Here is a 22201-nt window from a genome sequence, read left to right as displayed (position 1 = left end):
AGACAGACAGACAGAGAGAGAGAGACAGAGAGACATACAGACAGAGAGAGAGAGACAGAGAGAGAGACCGAGAGAGAGAGAGACAGATAGAGAGACAGAGAGAGAGAGAGACGGAGACAAACAGACACAGATAGACAGACACAGAGAGAGAGGCAGACAGACAGACAGACAGACAGAGACAGACAGACAAAGACAGACAGAGACAAAGACAGTTAGAGACAGATAGAGATAGAGACAGATAGATAGATACAGAGACGAGACAGATAGAGATAGAGACAGAGACAGATAGAGACAGCGACAGATAGACAGAGACAGAGAGACAGATAGACAGAGATAGAGAGGGAAACGGCCTTTACAACGAAGCCGTTTCCACGTAATCTTTAACCACGCATGCAGTACAACGCATGCGTGGTTACCACTAATGCCTTTACCACGCATGCCTTTACTACGATGTTTGTAGTAAAGGCATATGTGGTAAAGGTAAAAAAAATAAAGTGGGGGCTTGGGGGGGGTCTCCCCCCCAAATAAAACAACTCACCATAAGTCACGTCGGCATCATAGTCGTTTAAGAGAAATCGGGAAAAAAATGCCGTTTTCTCTTAACGACGTATGACGTCACCACGCTAATAGTCGAGGAAATGTTTATGCGTGGTAAACGAATTCCGTTGTAACGCATGCGTGGTAAAGGCATGCGTTGCAACGGAATTCGTTGTATCATCATATATTCAGATAGAGACAGAGATAGAGACAGATAGAGATAGAGACAGATAGAGACAGATAGAGATAGAGATAGAGACAGATAGAGATAGAGACAGATAGAGATAGAGACAGATAGAGATAGATAGAGATAAAGACAGATAGAGATAGAGACAGATAAATACAGAGGCAGATAGAGATAGAGACGGATAGAGACCGAGACAGATAGAGACAGAGGAGATAGAGAGAGAGAGAGAGATAGATGTGTGTATACCGGGTCTGGTGGCTCAGTGGACTAATGAGTCCGCTGCAGGGGCCTGTCTTCGACCTCATGGTCACAGGTTTTATTTTTTTTTACTCTAGCCCCGCCCCCACTAACCCTGCCCACACCGGTATGGCCCTCGGCCACAAACCACACTGTAAATTTGGCCCCCGAGAGAAAGTTTGTGAGTAACCATGCTTTAGTCATTGAATGAAGGACTGACGGATGTCCTTCTAGGCACTTGGTCCAAGCCTAGCATAGGGACTCCTGTGAATAGGACAATAACAAACCACCATGAACATTGCCAGAGGGATTCTAGCTTCCTTGGCCAATAGCCCACCCCTGAGAGTTTGGTGGTCCAAGCCTCAACATCCCATGGTGCTTTTCTGCTGCTCCCCCGAATAGGGAAACCAAGAGGCTGGACGCACTTGAGAAGATGTTTTCTTCCACCAGTCTAGCGTTGCGGTCAGTGAACACTGCATGCCTTTTGGGCCATTTCTCCCTTACCCTATAGGAGATGGTTGCGCAAATGCAGCCACAGGTCCCATAGGAGGCCCGGTCCTTCCTCTCCCAAGCAGAGATGCAGCAAAGTTCACCATTAGGTGTAGCCTGTATATGACTGACTCACTGGGCTGAGCGGTTTCGTCGATCGTGACCTTGTTGCACCACACCTGGCTGAAAACAGCTGGCTTTTTGGGGGATGTCCAGGTCAACTCTTTGATGGGACTCATCTCTTCGGAGAGAAGGCAGACTCAGAGCTGGAGCACATCAAGGACTCAAGCTGACCTAGTCCTTAGGCCTCTCGGTGACACAACACACCAGTCTACCTTTCTCGCCTTTCATTGCTATGGAAGGGGCTTTTAGCTGCACCAGCCATACCCCAATCTCCATCCTACGCAGGCTTCCCATGTTGTGCAAGGACGTGTAAACGGTGCATTCCGATCACGTGGGAATGTGAGCCAGAAGTCATCTGCCACAAACTTGACATCTGCAGTCTCAAAGCCTTCATAGTTTGGTTCTGCAAGACCATGGAAGCCCAGTTGGAGGGAGAATCTAACATCATCTCCGCCACTGGCAGTTCATAACATCGAACAACTGGGTCTTGCAGATCATTCCGAGGGGTTATGCCCTCCCATTTCAATCTTCCCATCCCCCTTTGCTGCCATCTCACAGACAGTTGGTGGAGGATCATCTTATCTTGCTCCGAGAGAAAGTTACACTCTCCTAGCCAAGAGGGCTATAGAAAGGGTTCCGATAACAGAAGTAGGCAGTAGTTGTTGTTCCTGCTACTTTCAGATACCCAAAAAGAACAAAGGTCTTCGTCCTATTCTAGACCTCCAAGCCTTCAATCTCTTCATCAAAAAGGAGAAATTCAAGATGCTCATTTTGGCTCAGATCTTGTCTGCCCTAGACCAAGAAGATCGGCTGGTAGCATTGGACTTGCAGGATGCATATTTTCACATTCCCATCCTGCTAGCCCACAGGCGTTGCCTGCAGTTCAAGGTAGGTCATGAGCACATTGAGTTCACGGTGCTCCCCTTTGGCCTTACCAGCACCCCTCAGGTGTTCACCAAGGTGAACGACTAGCTGTTGAAAGCAGACTCGCACCCAGACTGTTTTTTCCCACCTCCAGACTACTGCGGACCTTCAGCATTTTCTTTGGTTCACTATAAACATGCCGAAGTCACGCCTGACTCCTTCTCAAACACTCCCTTTCATCTGAGCTGTTCTGGACAAAGTGCAGTTTCGAGCTTATCCTCCCGAGCAGCAAGTCCAGGTTATTCAGGTTATGATACCAATGTTTTAGCCTCTACCCTATATTTTGGTAAGAATGACTTTGAGGCTGCTGGGCCTCATGGCCTCCTGTTGGTAAATCATGCCAGATGGCATATGCAGGCTCTGCAGTGGTATTCGAAGTTCCAGTGGGCGCAGCATCAGGGAAACCTCTCCAATGTGGGCCAGGTCTCGGAGGGAACTGCAAGGACCTGCATTTGGGGTTAACAAACCATGATTGTATCAGAGGCAGGCCCTCTCCCTTCCACAACCAAATCTCACAGTAGTGACAGATGCATCTCTTAGGGGTTAGGGTGGTCTTCTGGGAGAGGTGACAAAGGTCTCTTTCAGCAGTGTGGACAACCTTAGTTAGATCTGTTCTCCGTGATAATGTGCAATGTCAGCAGTTCTGCGTGTTGGAGTTTCCAAGGTGGCTATCGCTGGGCGACGTTTTTCATCACGAGTGGGGCTCAGGTCTCTTGTATGCCTTTCCGACTCTACCACTCCTGCCCAGAGTTCTCAAGAAGATTAGGAGTGGAGTGATAATTCTGGAAATTATATTTAGGCCACAATATTTAATTCAGGGACATTTTTGTTGCAGATATTCTGATGTCAGACTTGCCAGCTCACAAGATGCCACAGTGTATAACACGATATAGGCTCCTTCACACAGTCACACGGTGAGAAGCCAATATCACATAGTGGCATGGAAAACAAACTGGAAACCACTGCAAAGAGTGGATTTCCAGCTTGTTGGAGGCTTTTGAAAGCCGATGTCAATTAAGGGGTGTGAAAACACCCCATGATCTCGGCACCAGTCAGAGCAAGTGTCTTTTTTATTTTTTGAAGACAGGGTTTGCTGGGGTAATGGGGCAGAAGTGCTACTTATGTAGTTCTCTGCACGAGGGCCTCCACCCTCCAAGGTCATGCCCCTCCTCACAAGGTGAAATTGTTTTTTTTTAGTTGGCAGGTCTTTGACATACCGTCCAGGTCGCTTACTAGTGCTCCTTGCTCCCTGGCACCGGTCTGTGTCTGTCCTCTGGTAGGTTCCAAAGGCGGAGTTCTCCCATCACTCTTCACTTTCACCATGGTGTGTACCGCTCTCCTCTGCTCTTTTATCTGTCAAATTAGGTTATTCCGTTTAGGTTTGATGTTTCCTTGAGGTTATCTCCAGGCTGGTGCTACACCTTTTTAAAATGTTTTTTTATTTATTTGAATTTTGTGCAGACATAAACATAGTACAACTTATATTGTAGTTTTGTGTCTTGCAATCCGTTAAAGGATTTGTATCCACCCATGGCCACTTTACATATGGCAAACAACTTATATCACATTGCATCATGCAGAACTATAAATGAATAACATACAGTGTTCACTTGACCCACAAAAGCATCGGTTTATAAAATTATTGATTAGAGGTTGGCTTTTTGGTCTTGAAACAGTTAAGGGCGGTGTTTACAATATTAGTAAAGATTGTGACAGTTTCCTGATACAGAATACTTGCACCGTGTATTACCTTCACAACCAAACCCGTGCAGGGGAGGCGACCCTAGTCTATTCCAAGTCAGAACAGCAGATAGTGTACATTTGGTGTTTAAGGGATTAGTGATCCATGCTGGGCTGCCAGTACCAGGCTCTTCATTTTCTTTAAGCCAGGATACAAAGGGTTCCCAGATGTCTTTAGGGCGAGAAGCCATGGGCATCAGGTCCCAGAAAGCGGCAAGCTGCTCCTGGCAGTAAACAATGTCCTGTATCCAAAATCCCAGTGTATGGCTACTCTACGCTTTGAAAGTAAGAGCATCATTTCAATAACCAGCGCTTCTCTGGCGGGGCTGCCTCAACGTACCCCAGAAGAGCCACGAGTGGCGTGCAGTCAAGTGTAGTCCCCTTGACTTCCCCAATGGTGACATATACCTCCTCCCAGAATCTAGCTATCACAGGACACACCCACGCCAGGTGTAGGACTTCCAACATCTAGAGTCCTGCTGCAATCCTAGTGAGGGGGTGCGGTACACTCTATGAAGGAACTTGAAGTGAATTAGTCTCAGTTTATAGGCTGGTGCTACATCTTGATTGTGAACCAGTGCGTACCTTACCTGTTCACATATTGCACCTCTGATGGTGAATTATGTTGTGTGCATCATACCTTGAAAGATACACTGGCATAGATATTTCTTTCTTTTGGGAAGATGGAATGTGTAGGTATAAGATTTACGCAGTCATACTGGGGTTGGGAAATTTTCCAGAGTGTGGAGCATGGATCTTTATGGGGGTTTATCCTACGATAATTTCCAGATTTCGATAGCCTTTTTACAGAAGTCAGTTCTTCCTTTGGGATTTCATGCCCCTGCTCATAGAGTCACCGAAAGCTGCAATGATACAGTATTTGCAGATTTGTTTTAGCTTTAGCTGTGATGACATGTCTCCAAACACTACAAAGACGGGATTATTTGTAGAACAGCATTAGTGTGGTACTTGGACCCATTCAGTATTGGTGAGTGTGCTATAGAATATTTATGTTGTCGTAAACTACCTCTAGTCCTTGTGGAACAGGCATAGCTGGACAGATTTTCGTTATGAAAAGCGGCCTGTGCTTTCCGAGGGAGCCAATCTAGCCCGTCGAGGCTCTCATTTGCCTTTTGAGAGTTGACGAGTACACCTCTTAAAGTGCATCCATTTTGACTTGTAGTGGTGGATGGTGTCCACTAAAGTGTGTCCTCCATTTTGGCAGTCTTTTAAGTTACGAGTATTTGCAACCAGGTTACTTAGGTGGACGCAATTTAAGATTGTTTTTGGCTCGTGAAGGGGACTTGGGTCGCCAGGGTCCTGACGTAACCCCACCTGAGTCCTCTGGGGCTGAGACATCAATCTGGCCCCTGTGGGGTTTCAGGCATACACCTAGTCCCTTTAGGACAAAGGCATATACCTTAATCACTGGACGTGTGACCCTCTGGGAACGAGGCATAATTTGTATTTTCCATGTTCTTTCATTATGTGTCTAACTGCAACCATTCCTAGCTTTTGCTTTATGGGTCTTGAACTTCCAGGGGTGACGAGGTTTAATGAAAAAGATTGGTGGTAGTGTTTCTCTAATAAAAGAGAAAACGTCCGCACGTAATGTTAGTACATATCTCAACAAGGACTATTCTACGCAGAGTATGTTATATACAGTTATGTAAGTGTAATCCAACGAGGTGCTATTATGACCTGATATACACCCACCACCTGGGGTGTCAAACAGCACAAAGTGCCAATATCAAGAAGAAGAGAAACCGGTCAATGCAGCACTCTCAAGGCCTATTATATTAAATCTATTAGTATAGAATGTCATGGACTCATATCGTGGAAAAAAATCATGTATTCTGGATCAGTTCCCACTCATTGATATAAAATGTTCAATTGTTAGCAGCAGACTCCAAATTATGGATCCAGACCAGATATTGTACTTCCAATTCTTTATTTTCATAGACATAAAAAACTTTCCAGCTCACACCGCCGACACGTGTTTCGTCTCATGGAGACTTTTTCAAGGCAAAGGTATTCACTGTGGAGACACGATCTTGGGTATTCTGGTCAGACGACCCGTGTCTCTCAATAATAAGTAAATTAGTTCCGGTAGTCTCATACACTTCCTAGGTGGATTTCCACAATTATAGAAGGATATCGTAGTCAAATCAGGCTACCACAAGTCACCTACTGGATATCAGCTTCATGTAAGAAAGAAGGGTTCAATATTCTCTTAGTAAGTAAAAAAATTATTACTGCGTGGAGGTTATTCTTCTGTTTTAGTTCTGCATTCCAAGACCCTGATAAGTCTCTCCTGATAAGCCGACCGTCACGGACCTCCACTGCCGGTAGCTTTTGAGAATTGACGAGTACACCTCTTAAAGTGCATCCATTTTGACTTGTAGTGGTGGATGGTGTCCACTAAAGTGTGTCCTCCATTTTGGCAGTCTTTTAAGTTACGAGTATTTACAACCAGGTTACTTAGGTGGACGCAATTTAAGATTGTTTTTGGCTCGTGAAGGGGGCTTGGGTCGCCAGGGTCCTGACGTAGCCCCACCGGAGTCCTCTGGGGCTGAGACATCAATCTGGCCCCTGTGGGGTTTCAGGCATACACCTAGTCCCTTTAGGACAAAGGCATATACCTTAATCACTGGACGTCTGACCCTCTGGGAACGAGGCATAATTTGTATTTTCCATATTCTTTCATTAGGTGTCTTAACTGCAACCATTCCTAGCTTTTGCTTTATGGGTCTTGAACTTCCAGGGGTGACGTGGCCTGCTGGTATATTTGGACATTTTCTCAGTAGCCACAACATTAAAGGGAAACAGGACAGCATCATTTAATCACAAAGTAGATGTCTCTGACATATGACTGACTCAATGCAATGACTATTGGACATAACAAGTGTCGCCATGTTGGGCTGTTGCCCATAGACTCACCTGACTCTTGCACAACATACATTTCTGTCCTAGTTGGCCGCCATATTGGAAATCTTATGATCTCTGCTAACTGTTCTTAGTAGGCAATACCCACGCCAATGATGTCATCCGAAATAAACAATGCACACCAGATGTCCTCTCTGGTTCCAATCTGATCATTTCCACATACAATGTAGAATGGCACACATTTGTGGGGGACGATCTATCGATGCCCAAAGAATGCTGTTGTGGGAAGATGGATTTTGAAGGACATGGTAGTTAGATAACATTAGTCTGCTACTGAATATTTTGTGATGCCTTCATGGTTGCATTAAAACAGATTATGTTGACAAAGATTTGAAGTAATATACATTTGATGCATAACTTTGTTTCCAACCCCCTACCCAGGTGCTTTTTGAAGCCATGGTATCCAGCAGTCGGAAAGGCTATTTTGGGCTCGATGACATCTTGCTTTTGAACTACCCCTGTTGTAAGTATTGTACACATTTTTAATGTGTGTTATATTCTTCAATTCTTTATGCTCACAACAGTTTATTTCTAACTCTTATTTGTGTGCAAACAATACACTATTACTATTTGCGTTGTACCTGCTCTGTTGTGAGTGATGCGTCTGAGGAATGTACTTGGGTCCTGGGAACGTAAATGGTTACTCACCACAATACTGTTGTTCACCACTGGCCTACAAGGGCCACCAACATTACTGCACAACAACTGAATAACCCCTTTACTCCCTTTGCGCACTTGAATCTCTGTGGGTAGCGAAGCCAGGCAGTCAAGGCTTACTCTAGGAAGTGGTTGTGGATTCGAACGTCTGCTAAAGCGTGGCACACTAAATAACACACAATAAACTTAAGCTAAAGCTTCAAAGCAAAACAGGGTTTTATTTACAGTTAATTAAACAGAGCGGTTAAAATGTATTTGATTTAATTTTGTAAAGCACTTGAATGCCCAGAAGTGTCTCCTGCCTAATTGTTCAGAAACGGAGAGGGGGAGGGGCGATTGACTAAAGTGCCTACTGTGTGAATAGCCAGGTCGTTATTAATTTCCGAAAAGTCAAGAAATCAGAACATTTTCTTATATTAATTGGCAGGTCATTCCATAACTTGGTGGCTCTTAGCAAAATGCTCCCCCCCGCAAGTTGCACGCTTTGTTCTTGTTCTCGTAGCATCACATCTGAAGATCTGAGCTTTCTCTGTGGAGACTACCAGACAAATTTCGAGTGAAAATAGCTCGGTCCAATGTTGTGCAGTGCTTTAAAAGTAATGCAGAAAGTTTTAAAATCCAAAAGTCTGGCTATAGGGAGGCAAAGCAATTTAAGCCTGGGCCGCTGACTTATGTTTGGAGATTATTGTTAGGAGTCGAGCCGTAGCGTTTTGCAGCATTTAAAGTTTTTGCAGAGACTTTTTTCGGATGCCGATAAAAAGGGTGTTTCCATAGTCAGTCTTGGCAAGAACTAGAGTGGTGACTACTTTTTTTTTTAAGGTCATGGGGGATGTCAGGACACATCTTCCTTATTATTTTCAGTGTATAAAATACTGAAGATGTGAGTGAATTTACTTGATGTTCAAAGTTGAGTTTATCATCAAAGATAACTCCTAAATTCCTTCCTTTTTGTACTAGTGTTGGTAAAGGTCCCATATTCTGTGGCCACCAAATTGGTAACCAGAGGGATTTATCTTTCCTGAACAGTAGGACCTCTGTTTTCCATGCATTTAGCTGTAAGCAGTGTGCTTGCATCCATTGATCTATTTGGGTCATGCAGGAGTTGAACCTATGTGCAACTTTCACATGATCTTTAAAGATTGATACCACAATTTGGGTCTCGTCAGCGTAGGACACCACAGGGAAACCCAAGGTCTTTATCAATTTAACCAGAGGGGCAACATATAGGTTGAAAAGGGTGAGGCTCAGTGAAGATCCCTGAGGTACCCTATGAGGCAAGCATAATTGCTTTGAGGTAAAGTCACCCATTCCTACATGGTTTGTTCTGTTTGTTAGAGAGGCTTTTACTAGCTTCAGATGCACCTCTTATTTCTAGCCCTGCCAATCGGTCAATCAGGATGGTATGGTTGACCGTGTCAATGGCAGCGGAGAGATCAAGCAGTATCAATACGGCCTGGCCTCCATTATCCATGTCCCATCTTAGTTCTTCTGAAGCAGTTAGCAGAGCTGTGCTGCGTGCCTTCCTAAATCCATATTGCGAGGGATCCAGTACATGATTGCAGTTGATGTATGACATGAGTTCATTATGGGTCGAGATCCCTTTTTTCAAACAAGGAAGGGTTGATTCTAACTTTCATTCAAAGTGGATATATCCTGTGCTAATAACTTTATTTCGGATTTTTTTCAACTGGGCTCCAAAAATCCTAGGCGACACGTGTTCAAGGTTTGGAGGGCAAGGATCTAGTGGGTATCCTGAATTGATCAACTTCAACAGTTTCAAAACCTGCTCCTCTTTCAATGGTGTGAACCTATCCAGAATTGTGTTTGATGGTGGTGAACTATTCATTTAGGATTTTAGTCCTTCTTGATGATTTAAAGTAAAAGAGTCGAAGACCTCTGTTACTTTATTTTGAAAAACGTTTGCGAGAGTGTCAGAGAAGGTACTATTACCAATGTTGCCAATTGAAAGATGGTCATCTATGATACTTTTTTTTACTGTGCTAAAAAGTTCTTCAGCTGAGGTTTCTGCTTGGTGAATTTTATCTGTGAAATACTTTATTTTTTCTCTTTGAATGAGTTTTTATATTCTGCGATTGTTCTTTTGTAAACCTCTCTCTCATGAAGATCATATTTGGATCTCCACACTTGCTCCTGCTTTCTGCATGACTTTTTCTGAGACTACAAGCACTCAGAAAACCAGGGGTCAGAGGGGGTACTGCAACAATTTTTGCGCACCTTTCCGGGTGCTAGAGTGTCCATAGCCTTTTCTACCCATATTGTGTACCTCTGTGGGGCTGTCTCAGCGTTTTGGTTAGGATCATCACTAATTATAGGTAATGAATTTCGCATGGTCCTCTCGAGGTCTGCGGTATCAATTCTTCCCCACGCTATGATTTTTTGGGTACATGAAGGTGCATCTACCACTGATTTTTGTGGCTATGGCAAAACGACTGAGAAAAACACAGCCTTATGGTCTGACCACACCAAAGGAAGAATGTTTGTTAGTTTCAGATGCGAGTTATTTGAAAAAATCCCATCCAATGTATGTCTTGCTAAGTGAGTGGGACCCTCAGCTCTCTAGTGCAGCCCTAGGGTTTCCATGATCTCCACCAGTTGGATGGTATCACTGTCCTCCAGATTATCTAGATGAAAGTTGAAATCACCTAAAACTAAATATTCCGACATAGTGATGCTGTGCTCTCAGTGTACTTATCTTTGATATCTTTGAGTAATGTTCCTCTCAAAGCGTAATTTTTGGTTAACTCGATTTGGAAGGAAACGTTTTTGCAAATTGCGTCATTTGTTCCTGATGTGTATTTGATGACCATTTGGTCCTGAGTGACGATAGCTAGCCCACCTCCTCAGCTTTCTATCAATCTGCGCCATTTTGTATCCTAATGGTATAGCTTGGATCAGATCTGGGCCTGAGGTTTCATTCGCCTGGGTTTCTGTGATCAATATTATATCTATTTTATGGGTATCAACGAAGAATGCGAATTCCAATTAGGACAGTTCACCGTAGAGGTAAGTAGATTACTTCACTTCCCCATGACAATAATTTAGGGAGGGGTGGGGGGTAGTGCAGTTTGGTAGATGGCAATTCTCTCTCTTAATTTCTCTTGGTAAAGATTTTGCGTCAGAGCAGATGACAAGGGAAGAGCGCTTTCACTTTTGAGCAAGAAGAATTGAAAAATGTGAAAAAACTGAACAAAATGAGTGTTAAATATGATGCAGTTTGTCACTTGTCTGAATGCTTCCAAAGTGTTGAGGCTGTACCAAAAAAAAGAGTTTGTATATACATTGGCTATTAGAGCTTTATTTAAATATAGGATGTATGTAGGGCCGATCGTCCAGAGCTGAAGGTACTAGCTGTCCCATACCATATGTCTTTATCTTGAGAAATATCCAACCTGTGGCTGCCCCAAGTCTGAGAGACTACCAAGATACCAGGTGTAGTGATCTCCAGAGCTCAAAGCTGATGGTAACATAAAATAACATGCGTATTTGTAAAGCACACGTTCACTTCGAAGGGTATCTTGGCACTGAATAACAAATGGTTATTGTCACCCAACTCAATGGTACTAATTTGATAGACCGTAGAAGGATGAAAGGCTGAGTGGACCGCCAGTATTTGAACTTGTGACCATGAGGTCAAACACTGATCCCTACAGTGGACACATAAATCCACTAAGCCACCAGGCCGTAGGAGCAGGAGTGGACTTTGGGCATCCTGGCATTTCCCCTGTAGACTGCAAGTTAGGTGGCTGCTTTCAGGACCTGATGGGCTGTCCAGTCCTGAAAGTGCTTAGCTAATATATTTGAAAAAATTGTGCTTTAATGTGCACCACCTGGACCTATTTTTAGTAAATGTTTTTGTGGGAGGACACCTTTTACGTACAGTCTACAGAGCTAGGTGTACTAGTTATGTTAGTGCACACAATCAATTTTGGCGCTGATTAAAAAGAAAATAATAATCCAGGTTTGATCTTTGTTTCCAGTCCGAGGTAGGTGAATGGGCCGCCTCAAAGTGTTCTCTCGGCTTGCCCTCACGGGACTGCTATCTCTTGACCACTTCCATAGTGGTTGTCTGGCTGGTATCACCATTTTGTGTATTAAGTAGCACAGCCTTCTTTGCTGTACTCCATTGGAAAGGTTTACTGATGCCTGACAAAAAATATATGCAACCCTCATAATGAAGACGTGGTGTCCCCAACTTAGGTGCAGAGAGAAGTGTGTGCATTAAACGCAGGTGCTCTGTATGCTTTACAGTTCCAGTATGGCGTATGGATGGCTGCTGCTGTGGGCATGGCCATCTACAAGTCCCTCTCATTGTCCTCTGTATTCTCTAGCTGACCTTGCTTTTGGTGTGAAAAGGGGTGTACAGGAAACTTATGGGCCTACTAGCCCTATCTAGATTCTACTATAAGAAGCCCACAAAAATATTGCTTTTTATATACGATCCCTCCTCGTTTTCCATAGAATGTCTGTGTTGGGGGTGAAATCCACATCCTGATGCTTTCCAGGTCTGTTCCATCAGCTCTCCAGGGGAAACATTCTGTGTGTCAGCTTCTGTTCCCACCGCACAATATCTCAGCGCCTAAACTTTGAATGTAATTTCTAACCTGGCTGGTGCTGGTCTTGGGTACATTAACATCAAACACACAAAAAGTAACAGGAGGAATGTTTGCAATTTATCTAACCACTGGCAATTGTACGGGTTAGCATTCCAACCCATTGTTCTTTTAACCACTGTACATCCTCAGTTTAGACCCAGTTTAAATGCAGGATGAAATCTGGCTTAGGTTGTGATGTAAATCTGGTCCGGGTGTAGTAATCGCACACACATGTTCCTATCCGCAGAGCATCGTCAGTTAAAGGCAAATGCAACCTCACACCTCTGCCAACCATTTAGTTATTATTTATTTAAGAAATCTACATAACATGGATCTAGCGACAGAGGCAACAGATGGCTTCAGAAGTAACAGAAAACAAAGAGCAAAAATACCGATTTTTGTCTGGGAATGGGAACTGTAACAATATTTACAGAAATGGCCAAGTCTGGCTTGCTAGGTGGAGACTGAAAAGGTGGGTTTTAGGGCCTTTTGAAACAACAGCAGGTTGAGGATACGTATTAGATTAGCTGAGAGTTAGTTCCAGTTTTTTGGTAGTTGGCATGAGAATACTTGTTTTATTGTCTTTTGCGGTTGGGAATCTCCAACCGGAGGCATTTTGGACTGGCTTGGATGTACTCACTGAATAAATGATGAAAATTCTGTTTTTGTTGAATTTAGTTTTAGGGAAAATGAACTCATCCAGTCCAGTCAGTTTTCAAGAATGGATTTTCAAGGCTATAAAGTCAAATATGCGAAGTACTTTAAATAATTTTGTATCTTCTGCAAGCCGTTTCCACATAGAGATTGAATAGTGAAGGGGAAATGATGGTACTTCTGAGGTAGAAAATCTGAAGGAACTTATTTTAACAAAGCAAACCCTTGTAGTACTTGACCCTTAATTCCCATTCAGGAGGATAGTATGGAGGAAAGTATGCCATGGCCAGTGCTGTCAAATGCAGAGACAGTTCTAGGTTCTAGTACTACCAGCAGGCGTGCGTCAGTGTTTCTTGTTGTATGGAGACTATCAACCGCTATTTGGATAGTTGGTGTCTCATGCTGAATTTAGGTCGGAATCCTGGTTGATGTGGGTTTAAGAGGTCCTTGTGGGAGATGTGAGGCAGTAATTGCAGATACTAATTTTGAATGATTGTTTATAGAAAGGGAGTTTGGAGGCCAGACTTGCGTCTAGGAACTCCACTGGGTCTCGGTTAGGCTTTTTGTGTAGTAGATCTGGCCAGATGTTAGTGCTGATGGGGCAGTTCCTTCTTCTAAAGAGGCATTTTGTATTTGGACTATTAATGGGCCAATAGCTTGAGCAAAACGTTTTAGAACCTTTGGTCATCCACCAACAAGGAGGTGTTAGTTGGTGCCGTAATATGATGTCTTGGGTGTCAGTTTTTTTAGGATGACTGGTGTTTAATGCTGGTGTGTAGAATTTTCAGATTGGCTTTTCTATTTCGATTTGTATTTTTTCATTTTTAAGATTATGTGGTCCTGAGCATTGGATGATTGTGTTTAATTGTTTGGAGGAATATTCTGGGTCTATGTGAAGCTTTCTGAATCTGTTTCTTAAAGTAATTGGTTTTAATAGCAATACACTTATTCCCTGCAGTATTTTTTGTCGTATTTTCACCACCTCTAGAGTTTCAGGAGTTTGCATCTTGTGCTAGGTTTTTGCAAGTTCCCTGCTGTTACTTTTGTAGCTCTTTTGAATAGCAGGAATCTGCGTGTTTTTCTTGTTTTGATTTTAGAGATGGGGTCTAATTTGTTGAGGGTGTTTATATATGATGAATTGCAGATGTTGGTAATATTTTAAGTTGATAGTAACATGTTCTCATATTGTGCCAAGGAATTTAAATAGTCTGAGAGTTGCAGATTAGAGATGTTGTTTAAAGGTCTTATCCAAAGTTTTACTGGCTTAGGTTGACCAAATGTAAAGATCTGAAAGTATGTGTTATGAAATGGGCCTGCACAATGGTCCATCCTGTCGAGGAGCAAGGGTTATTCTGAGCTTGTGAGGTTTCTTAGTTTAGGGACAAATGGGTTTTCGTTGATATTCCAATGGATGTTTAAGATCCCCAGGAGCATATTAGTTGAATAACAATAAGTGATCGGGATGATGAAGAGCTTGAGGAAGGCGAGACTGTGTCCTGGGGACATCAGATGATGCGCAAACCAATAGTTTTCTTGCATGTCAGGTTGTCTGTTCCTAGCATGAGTTCAAGAGTTGTATGATTGAGATCTGTGTGTGTACATTTCAGGCTGATTTATGTATGACTGTGATGCACACTCATGCTCTGTGTGTTCTTTCTTGGTGCACAATATTTTGAACAGGGTTTCAAATGAGACTGGGGGGATGTGGAAAAGCAAGTCTCCATCCGAAAAATCAGTTTAAGAGTTATTATGAGGTCAGTGATCAAAGGTGGATGTGCTTGAGCAGACTTAATTAATAAATATGAATTGTATGTTAATGTTTAGGGTTGCAGTGTTAAGTTGCTTTAGTTAAGTTTTTATTTGAACTAGGTTTATTTTTAGGACAGCCTCCAATGGATTCTGAGACCTGTGTTTTTGTGTTGTTAAATATGAGGATGGGGTTTCCTAAGAGTTCGGATTTGCGCATTAGTTACAATATGGCTTCTGTGCAGTACGAGGGAATGCGGTGCAAGGAAGAGAATCAAAAAGGCAAAAGAGGAAAAGTAAAGGTGTTCCATCTTAAGACAATTTACAGCTACAGAAAAATTGAAGGAAAATAAAACTTTTCTCATTTACAAACCTGCTTCAGAGCCATATCTTTTTTATGGAATATTGTATCATTAATAAATGGTTTGATTGGCTGCCTTCATATATCCTAAGGACCTAATGTGGATACTACTGTCAATCCCAGCAAAGAGCATAATACACTGCCCGAACAGTAATTGTATGATTAGGCAGTATGGCAAGTAGTTCAATTCCTCTGCCCTCCTCCAATCCCAAACACTGTGTTTAATGCCTGCCTCCCTCCCCTGCGTATGCTTCAAAGATCAGACCACTAATCCATTTATAGGACTGCAAATACCATCAGCACTAGCATAATCCCATGTATGATCACACAAAGCCAAGCTGAGGGTGGCGCAGGGAGGAACCGCAGGACATCTGGAGCCTGTGGATTTTCATGGTGGACAAGAATCACTCCGTATTTAATTAAACTCACGGCCCGTAATATCAGTAGGCCAACCGCTGTCCATCTGGCCAACTATAAAATGTTGAGGGGGTGGGAGCTGGTGGATGATCAGCGATTTAGAAGCGATCTCGGTCTCCCCAGTAGGTTGGAATGATTTATTTTTCATTCCATGTAAGAAGAAACAAATTCGAACTGAATCAGCCTTTTTTGAGGATCTACTTGTGCCTACCATAGGCTGTGCTTTCTGTGATGGAATTGTAGTCAAAAAAGGATATAACAAGGGTACCTATGAATAAAAGAGAGGGGCAGACTTATCATTCTTTCATGCAGCGCAATGCAGCAACACAACTTGCTGTCCTGTGCTGTGTGAAAGGGAAAGGGCAGGAATGCACCGTATTTACTGTTCTATGACACTTTCCTGTTCTATCCTAGCGCTGGCGCACTTACAGCTACTCGTCATGTTGCAAGGGTGCCTGCGTTGTAGGCAGGATTGTTTTTGTGCATGAAGGGACACCTTCCTGCACAAAACAATCCTCAGGCATTGTCCTTGTTGCAGATGTGCTGCTAAATCCAGCACCCTTAGAAAGAGATGCAACGAGGAGAAATAAAGATATTTTTCCTCATTGCCCCTCTGGTGGGGAGGCGTACAATTCCGATACATTGCCAAGTCTACTAATGTTGGTACAACTGGGAATGTGTCAGAATCCATGGGTTGATGTGTGGGAACACCCACGCTCTATCCATGGAACGCCTCCTTACCGTAGAGTAATGCAGGCAGCGATTTGCTCTGCTTTGGGTTACTTTAGATTTATCAAGCCACTCAGGGCCACACAAGGCAACTTTGCGTGCCTTGATGAATCTCATTTAGGTTTTGCATCGCCCTTCAACACAAAACCTTTAATAAATATGCCCCTAAATCTTTTGGGCAATAGCCTTAGGTATTTTTAAATATTACATCCTAACCCCTGCGATTGTCCTAAAAAAGAATATATATAAGAACTCCCTTTTTGGTCGAGCTCTGATGTGGCGGGTTGCCCAGGATGAAGTATGCCATGATAATTTGTTGGTGAGGCGAACTCTCCAATCTCTTTTTTGATCCCCTATTGACTCAGTGTGTAAACTTCATCATAGTCTATTTAGCACTCAAGCATTTTTTTTGTGATTTCTCAGAATGCTATATGGCTTTGACCCAAAGAGGGCAGGTATTCTCTGTGGCCCTTACACTGCAGTCTGGATAAGTTTTGCCTTTGACCCCGTCTCCGTACGGGCTTGAGTGCACCTGGTTGTCTCACTGACCCCAAGGGACAGGTTGCAGTCCTTGATTCGTTGCGTCATATGCTTATGATATGTTAAGGAGTCGCGTGTGAGGCTGAAGGCCCAGTACCGGTGCAGGTCACCCTGCTTGGTGGTACCTTTGGGTAAAAGTCAGCATTACTTCACTGGTTCTGTCCCTTAGGCCTACACGATGTCTACGTGGGTATTTGACTCTTCCCAGTGCGCTTCATTAGGACTCATCTGTGAGCACAGTTCGCTCCGAGAGCCGCAGTCCTGTATGAAAGTGTCGATTTTTCACTCTCACTTATGGGGCAAACGTATTTTTATTCCAAAGAGAAAATACCATTAAAATGCAAAGCGCCTTCTTTTTCCTCTCTGTGAAGCAGAAAACCGCAAACAAGATTGGACGCCGGACCTGGCTGTCAGCTCGCCGCGATGAAGGCAAGTCGGCCAGCGGGTGCTGTGCCCATCTCCCGTGCTGTGATTCAAGATAATTTGGGCAAATGGGGCTGTGGGGCCAGCCGTGTGTAGGCCAATTGGTGTCTGAGAACTACCCATTAGTGCCACTTTGCCCGGTGTATACATCTAGTGTCTGGGAGCTATACATCTATGCAGAAGGACTGGCGCAGCTAACAGTTGCCCTAGCTCTATACAGCCACTGTATGGGAGCTATAGGTACATGCACGAGAAGTGGTCTCTTCAACAAGGACTGGCACGGCTGACATCTGCCATGTCTATTCGGCCGCTGCTTGGGATCTATAGATCCATGCCATGGAGGACTGGAAGAGGTAGGATCTGCCCTGCCTGGGGGCTATATATCCATGCAAAACAAGAGGTATTTTCACAGAAGACTGGCATAGCTGGGATCTTCCCTATGGACAGCCGCGGTCTAGGAGCTATACATCCATGCAAGTGAAGCGGTCTCTTCTTCAAGAACTGGCACAATTGCAGTGTTCGCGCACCCTGTGTACAGCCAATTTCAGGAAGCCATGGGCCCATGAGGAGAGAGGGATTCCCCATGAAGCGGTAAAGATGCCATGAAAAGGGTTGCTGACATTAAAGTAAGGGGCCCTAACAAGACCCCTGCCGCTTCTGGGCCTGGGGGTGCATGCAGGGAGGCACATGTTTTGCCCCCCCTGGAATTGCACCCCTGTTCCTGCGTAGTATGGCATGCACGACATGGTGCATGCCATGATGTGCGGGAATGTGCTGCAGATGCTGTCACGGCGGCTGTCTGCTGTTAAGGCTCTCCTGTGAGCAATAAGCAACCGTCGCCATGAGACTGCCTCAGCACCACTCGCCCGCCATGGATTAGAGTCGTAATCTGGCAGGCTGGTGCACAATGGGCTTGGCAGTCCTCCTGTTGGGTGCGGCTGTGGCGGGTCGAGAGGAGGACGGCCAAACTCCTAATAAGGCCATTAGTCTTTACACTTGAAGCTGTATTCCGGTATGTATTCTTTAGCCTATACATTTGAGGGTTGTGCTCCAATCGGAATGCTTTAGTCCAGGGCTTGCCAAACCTTTTAGAACTACCACTCATTTTTTAGAAAGAAAAAAATTCACTACACACCTAGCTTCAATGAACATGAAGCTGGGGCAATTATTTAACATAATCACATTTGCTTGCAAACTCCACAACCTTGACCAAGCCTGTTGATGTTGGATTGTGGCCAAGATTTTGACCTGCCCATAAAAATGGCAGATGTTGAACTGCACTGGAGTCTGGAGCTGGAACACTTGTCGTAGTGGGGGGCTGGCCTGTGGAATCCGTTCACTAAAAATCACAAGGCTTCTGAAACATATCGGTGTTGATGCAAGAGATGTTAGCTACTTTGAGAAACCTCTTCTACAGCACAGTATGGCCTCTTATCCATGTCTTTTTCGTCAATAAGACCCAGCAGTGTATTTTTGTATATATACATACCCAAGTCTATGGCCAAAACACGTCGGTGAGGTTATAATTAAATGGTGATTCACATATCCAGAAGTGTCTGAGTCATCCTTTACTAGAGAGGATTGTGTTCTTTGATATATATAAAACTGCAGTTTTATATTGTGCGAACACAGCCCAAGTGTATTGGAGCACTTTGCAGAGGACCAGATTGCATTACAGAAGGTCAGATTCATTTTATGATAAGTGCAAGAGATTAAGTAGTATGCCCAGAATCAAAGGATGTTGAGCCAATGCCAGGTCTCGAACCTGGTTCCCCAGATCCAAAGTCAGCCGTCCTGGCCATTAAGCTATATCCATATGTCTCAGTTTGGGTGAAAAGCATACACAAGTTGTATGGGTGTGTATGATCACATATAGTGAGCACATTCTCTGTCGATATGACTTTGTGAGGTAAAAAGACTGCTGCAACAAATGCTAGAAGGTTCACCCAGAGTCTTGCTTGGAAATACTTGCAAGGGTTTGTGTCAAAACTGGACTTAGTAACATTGCTTCAGCACATTTGCACTGCTGCACCAACAGATCTAATCATTTGAAATATTACTTATATATGGAGCAGGACCAACCAAAAATTGGCTTGCGACTCACCAGTGGGCCCCAACCCATATCGTAGACCACTGCACTCCCACAGAATTGTTTGTTGTGTACATTGGAGAGCTATAATTCCACAGGAACAGTTTAGTTCATACTGTACTTGTACATTCCAAGAGGAATGGTTTAGTCTATATATTTAGAGCTGTACTCCCATTTGAATGGTTCAGTCCAAACATTACAGGGCTGCATTCCCATAGAAATGGTTTAGCCCATACATTATAGGACAACGCTCCCATTGGAGTGGTTTAGTGCTTACCCTAGATAGACTACTCATAGGCATTGCATCTGCGTTCCTACAGAAATTGTTTGGCAATAAAAAAACAAAGGTATAATTGCAAATCATTGTTTGCCAGCATAAAGCCATTTCTGAGTGTTTATTTTTTAGCCACTGCATTATAGGGCTCTACTCTTATGAAAAACGTTTAGCCCAATGCTGACAAGCTCAGGTGCAATAGGAGAGGGGATCCATGCCATTTTTTTAGGACATCCACAAAAGATTCAATTTCCATCCAAGTACAGTCGTAATCATGCTGTAACTTATGTAATTAAACACTCGAGGGAGTTTAGATTATTACACCAATATTACACAAGATAGTAGTGGCCACTGCACTTACTGCACTATTGATGGCTAAGTGTCTGTAGTATATGCTGTACAGCTGTAATTGAAAGGATTTTGTCCCCAAGATTAGCCAATCTGGGATAACCATGATAGTACAGTACTCATACCGTCTTCTACCCTGATGTGGAAGTCCCCAGCTATAGACAGTGCTTACAAGCAACATGAGGACCTGGGTTGTTTGAAGAGGCTCACAGACTGTGTAGCGTGTAGTGATCGTCTAGACAGCAGGAGTGTTTTGATGGATCAAGTGCTACAGGAGTCCAGAAGTGTGCGGGGTGGGGATAGAGGAGGGCCTGGTTGCTTTAGATCAAGGGTCTCCAAACCGGTCCTGGAGGGCCGGATCCATGCCAGATTTTTTGGATATCCCCATTGAGATACATGTAGTTATTTTAAAAATCTGGCATGGATCCGGCCCTCCAGGACCAGTTTGGAGACCCCTGCTTCAGATAAAGGTCACTGCTGGGAGATCATTGCCCTTGTCCTTGATGGTATTTTCATATAGATGTTTTTGACCAGCAGAGGCTGATAATTATATAATAGTTGTAAAATTGGTGCATGTTTATTTATGTTAGGAAAACATTGATTAATTATTGTAAATAAATAATGGTATATAAGAATTATTTTTTAAACCCTGTATAGACTAAATAATAAGAAATATATTTATCTATATTGACTCAAGTGGAAATCATTTGCATAGTGACTGGTTAGCATGGAAATCTGGCATATATTCAATGGTCATGGACCAACATTACCCACCCCTTGTTTGTGCCCAACATTAGCGGGTGGACTCCTTCAAGAAGGACTATGACCAAAGAGGTTCTTAGTCTGATCTTTTTGGTTTGTTGATGGTTTCATAGTCCTGATCATTTGTCTTCTTCCACAGCGAGAGCACCTCACTTTTCCCGCCTCGGGGAGGTTGAAGTCAACGCTGGCCAAAATGCCACCTTCCAGTGTGTCGCGGCAGGGAAGGCCACGGAGGCTGAGAGGTTCCTGATGCAGGTAAATTGCTCTTGGGTGAAGAGATGTAAATGAAGTGTTTTGGGGGGGATACATTACTTCTTGCAGGAGGCTAGATCATGGCTGAGAGATGTGCCAGGGCTTGTTTAAACAGGCCCTATTCATGGGGGTACCACTGTGCAGGTTTTGCAATTTGTAGATGCTGCCTGTACTTAGTCATTCAGTATGTTCCAGCTGCCACCCCTTCCTTTTTAGCAGCTTTCTTACAGAATTTGCAAAAGTTATATGTGCAGCCAGATCTCGTACTCAAAGGACACCGGGGAATTAGTCACCGCTAGAAGAACCCCTAGTTCTCATTCTGGTATCCTGAGGTGTTTAGGGAAGTTCCGGAGGCGAGCCTAGATTTCTGGCCAGGGGCACAGCATTGTCAAATTGTTGTATTGTCTTCGGCACAGGCCATAAAAGCATAGCTGATAATATGGCCGCCTCAGAGTCATTCCATTGAGCCACTGACAGCTGAAGATGGATCTTTCTAGGACGGTTTTGGGCTCCAGACCTTCAGCTCATTCCAAATAGGTCTTCCATACAGTCCTTCTGACACTAAAAGTTCACAAGGAAACATCCTTTGTGGCTGTCCCTTGTGAGGAGGCCTTCTAGATGTCTTGGCCAAGAGCATATCTCATGTGGATGTTTGCTTGAATGACTTTGTGCAGCTTCCTTTTGACAGATGAAGCTACGGGTACACATTCCTAAAGGCCTGCAGTAGTAAGAAAGCAGTGGCTACTAAAAGGCGCTATTAATGCTGTGTCTCTCTTTTCGCAGCGGCAGAATGGCGACATCATTCCGGTAGCATCAGTGAAGCACATCAGCCACCGTCGGTTTCAGGCGTCTTTCCGGCTGGAGGAGGCCACCAAAGAAGAGCAAGACCTGTACCGCTGCGTGACGCAGTCCGGACGGGGCTCAGGGGTCTCCAACTTTGCAGAGCTGATAGTGAAAGGTGAGTCTCGGAACCCTCCCCCTCAGTGAGGATCCTCGAAAGCGGTGACCAGTCAACCATGTTGGTGCCACCAAGTTTTTATGAAGGGCTGAAGTGGGTGAACAGTAGATGCAGGCCTCATCATGCCTACGTTATCGATACCGTTCCACATCCATGCTTCTCCTCTTATGCTGCATAGCCCACTGTCTTCAGACT

At 43.9% G+C, this 22201-nt stretch overlaps 1 protein-coding gene across 2 annotated transcripts in view; it reads left to right on the top strand.

Moving 5' to 3' along the window:
- The window catches only part of PTPRU (protein tyrosine phosphatase receptor type U), an 870052-nt gene that overhangs the window by 417832 nt on the left and 430019 nt on the right, over positions 1-22201 (top strand). For both annotated transcript variants that reach the window (XM_078682521.1, XM_078682520.1), the window contains exons 4-6: positions 7565-7646; positions 20936-21051; positions 21832-22006. In XM_078682521.1, coding sequence (XP_078538647.1) covers positions 7565-7646; positions 20936-21051; positions 21832-22006 — 373 coding nt within the window. The remainder of the gene's footprint in view (positions 1-7564; positions 7647-20935; positions 21052-21831; positions 22007-22201) is intronic.

The sequence above is a fragment of the Lissotriton helveticus genome, chromosome 3_1, assembly GCF_964261635.1.
Source record: "Lissotriton helveticus chromosome 3_1, aLisHel1.1, whole genome shotgun sequence".
Lineage (NCBI taxonomy): Eukaryota > Metazoa > Chordata > Amphibia > Caudata > Salamandridae > Lissotriton > Lissotriton helveticus.
Note: the sequence above shows the minus strand (reverse complement) of the source record. Positions and strands in the feature narration are given on the sequence as shown.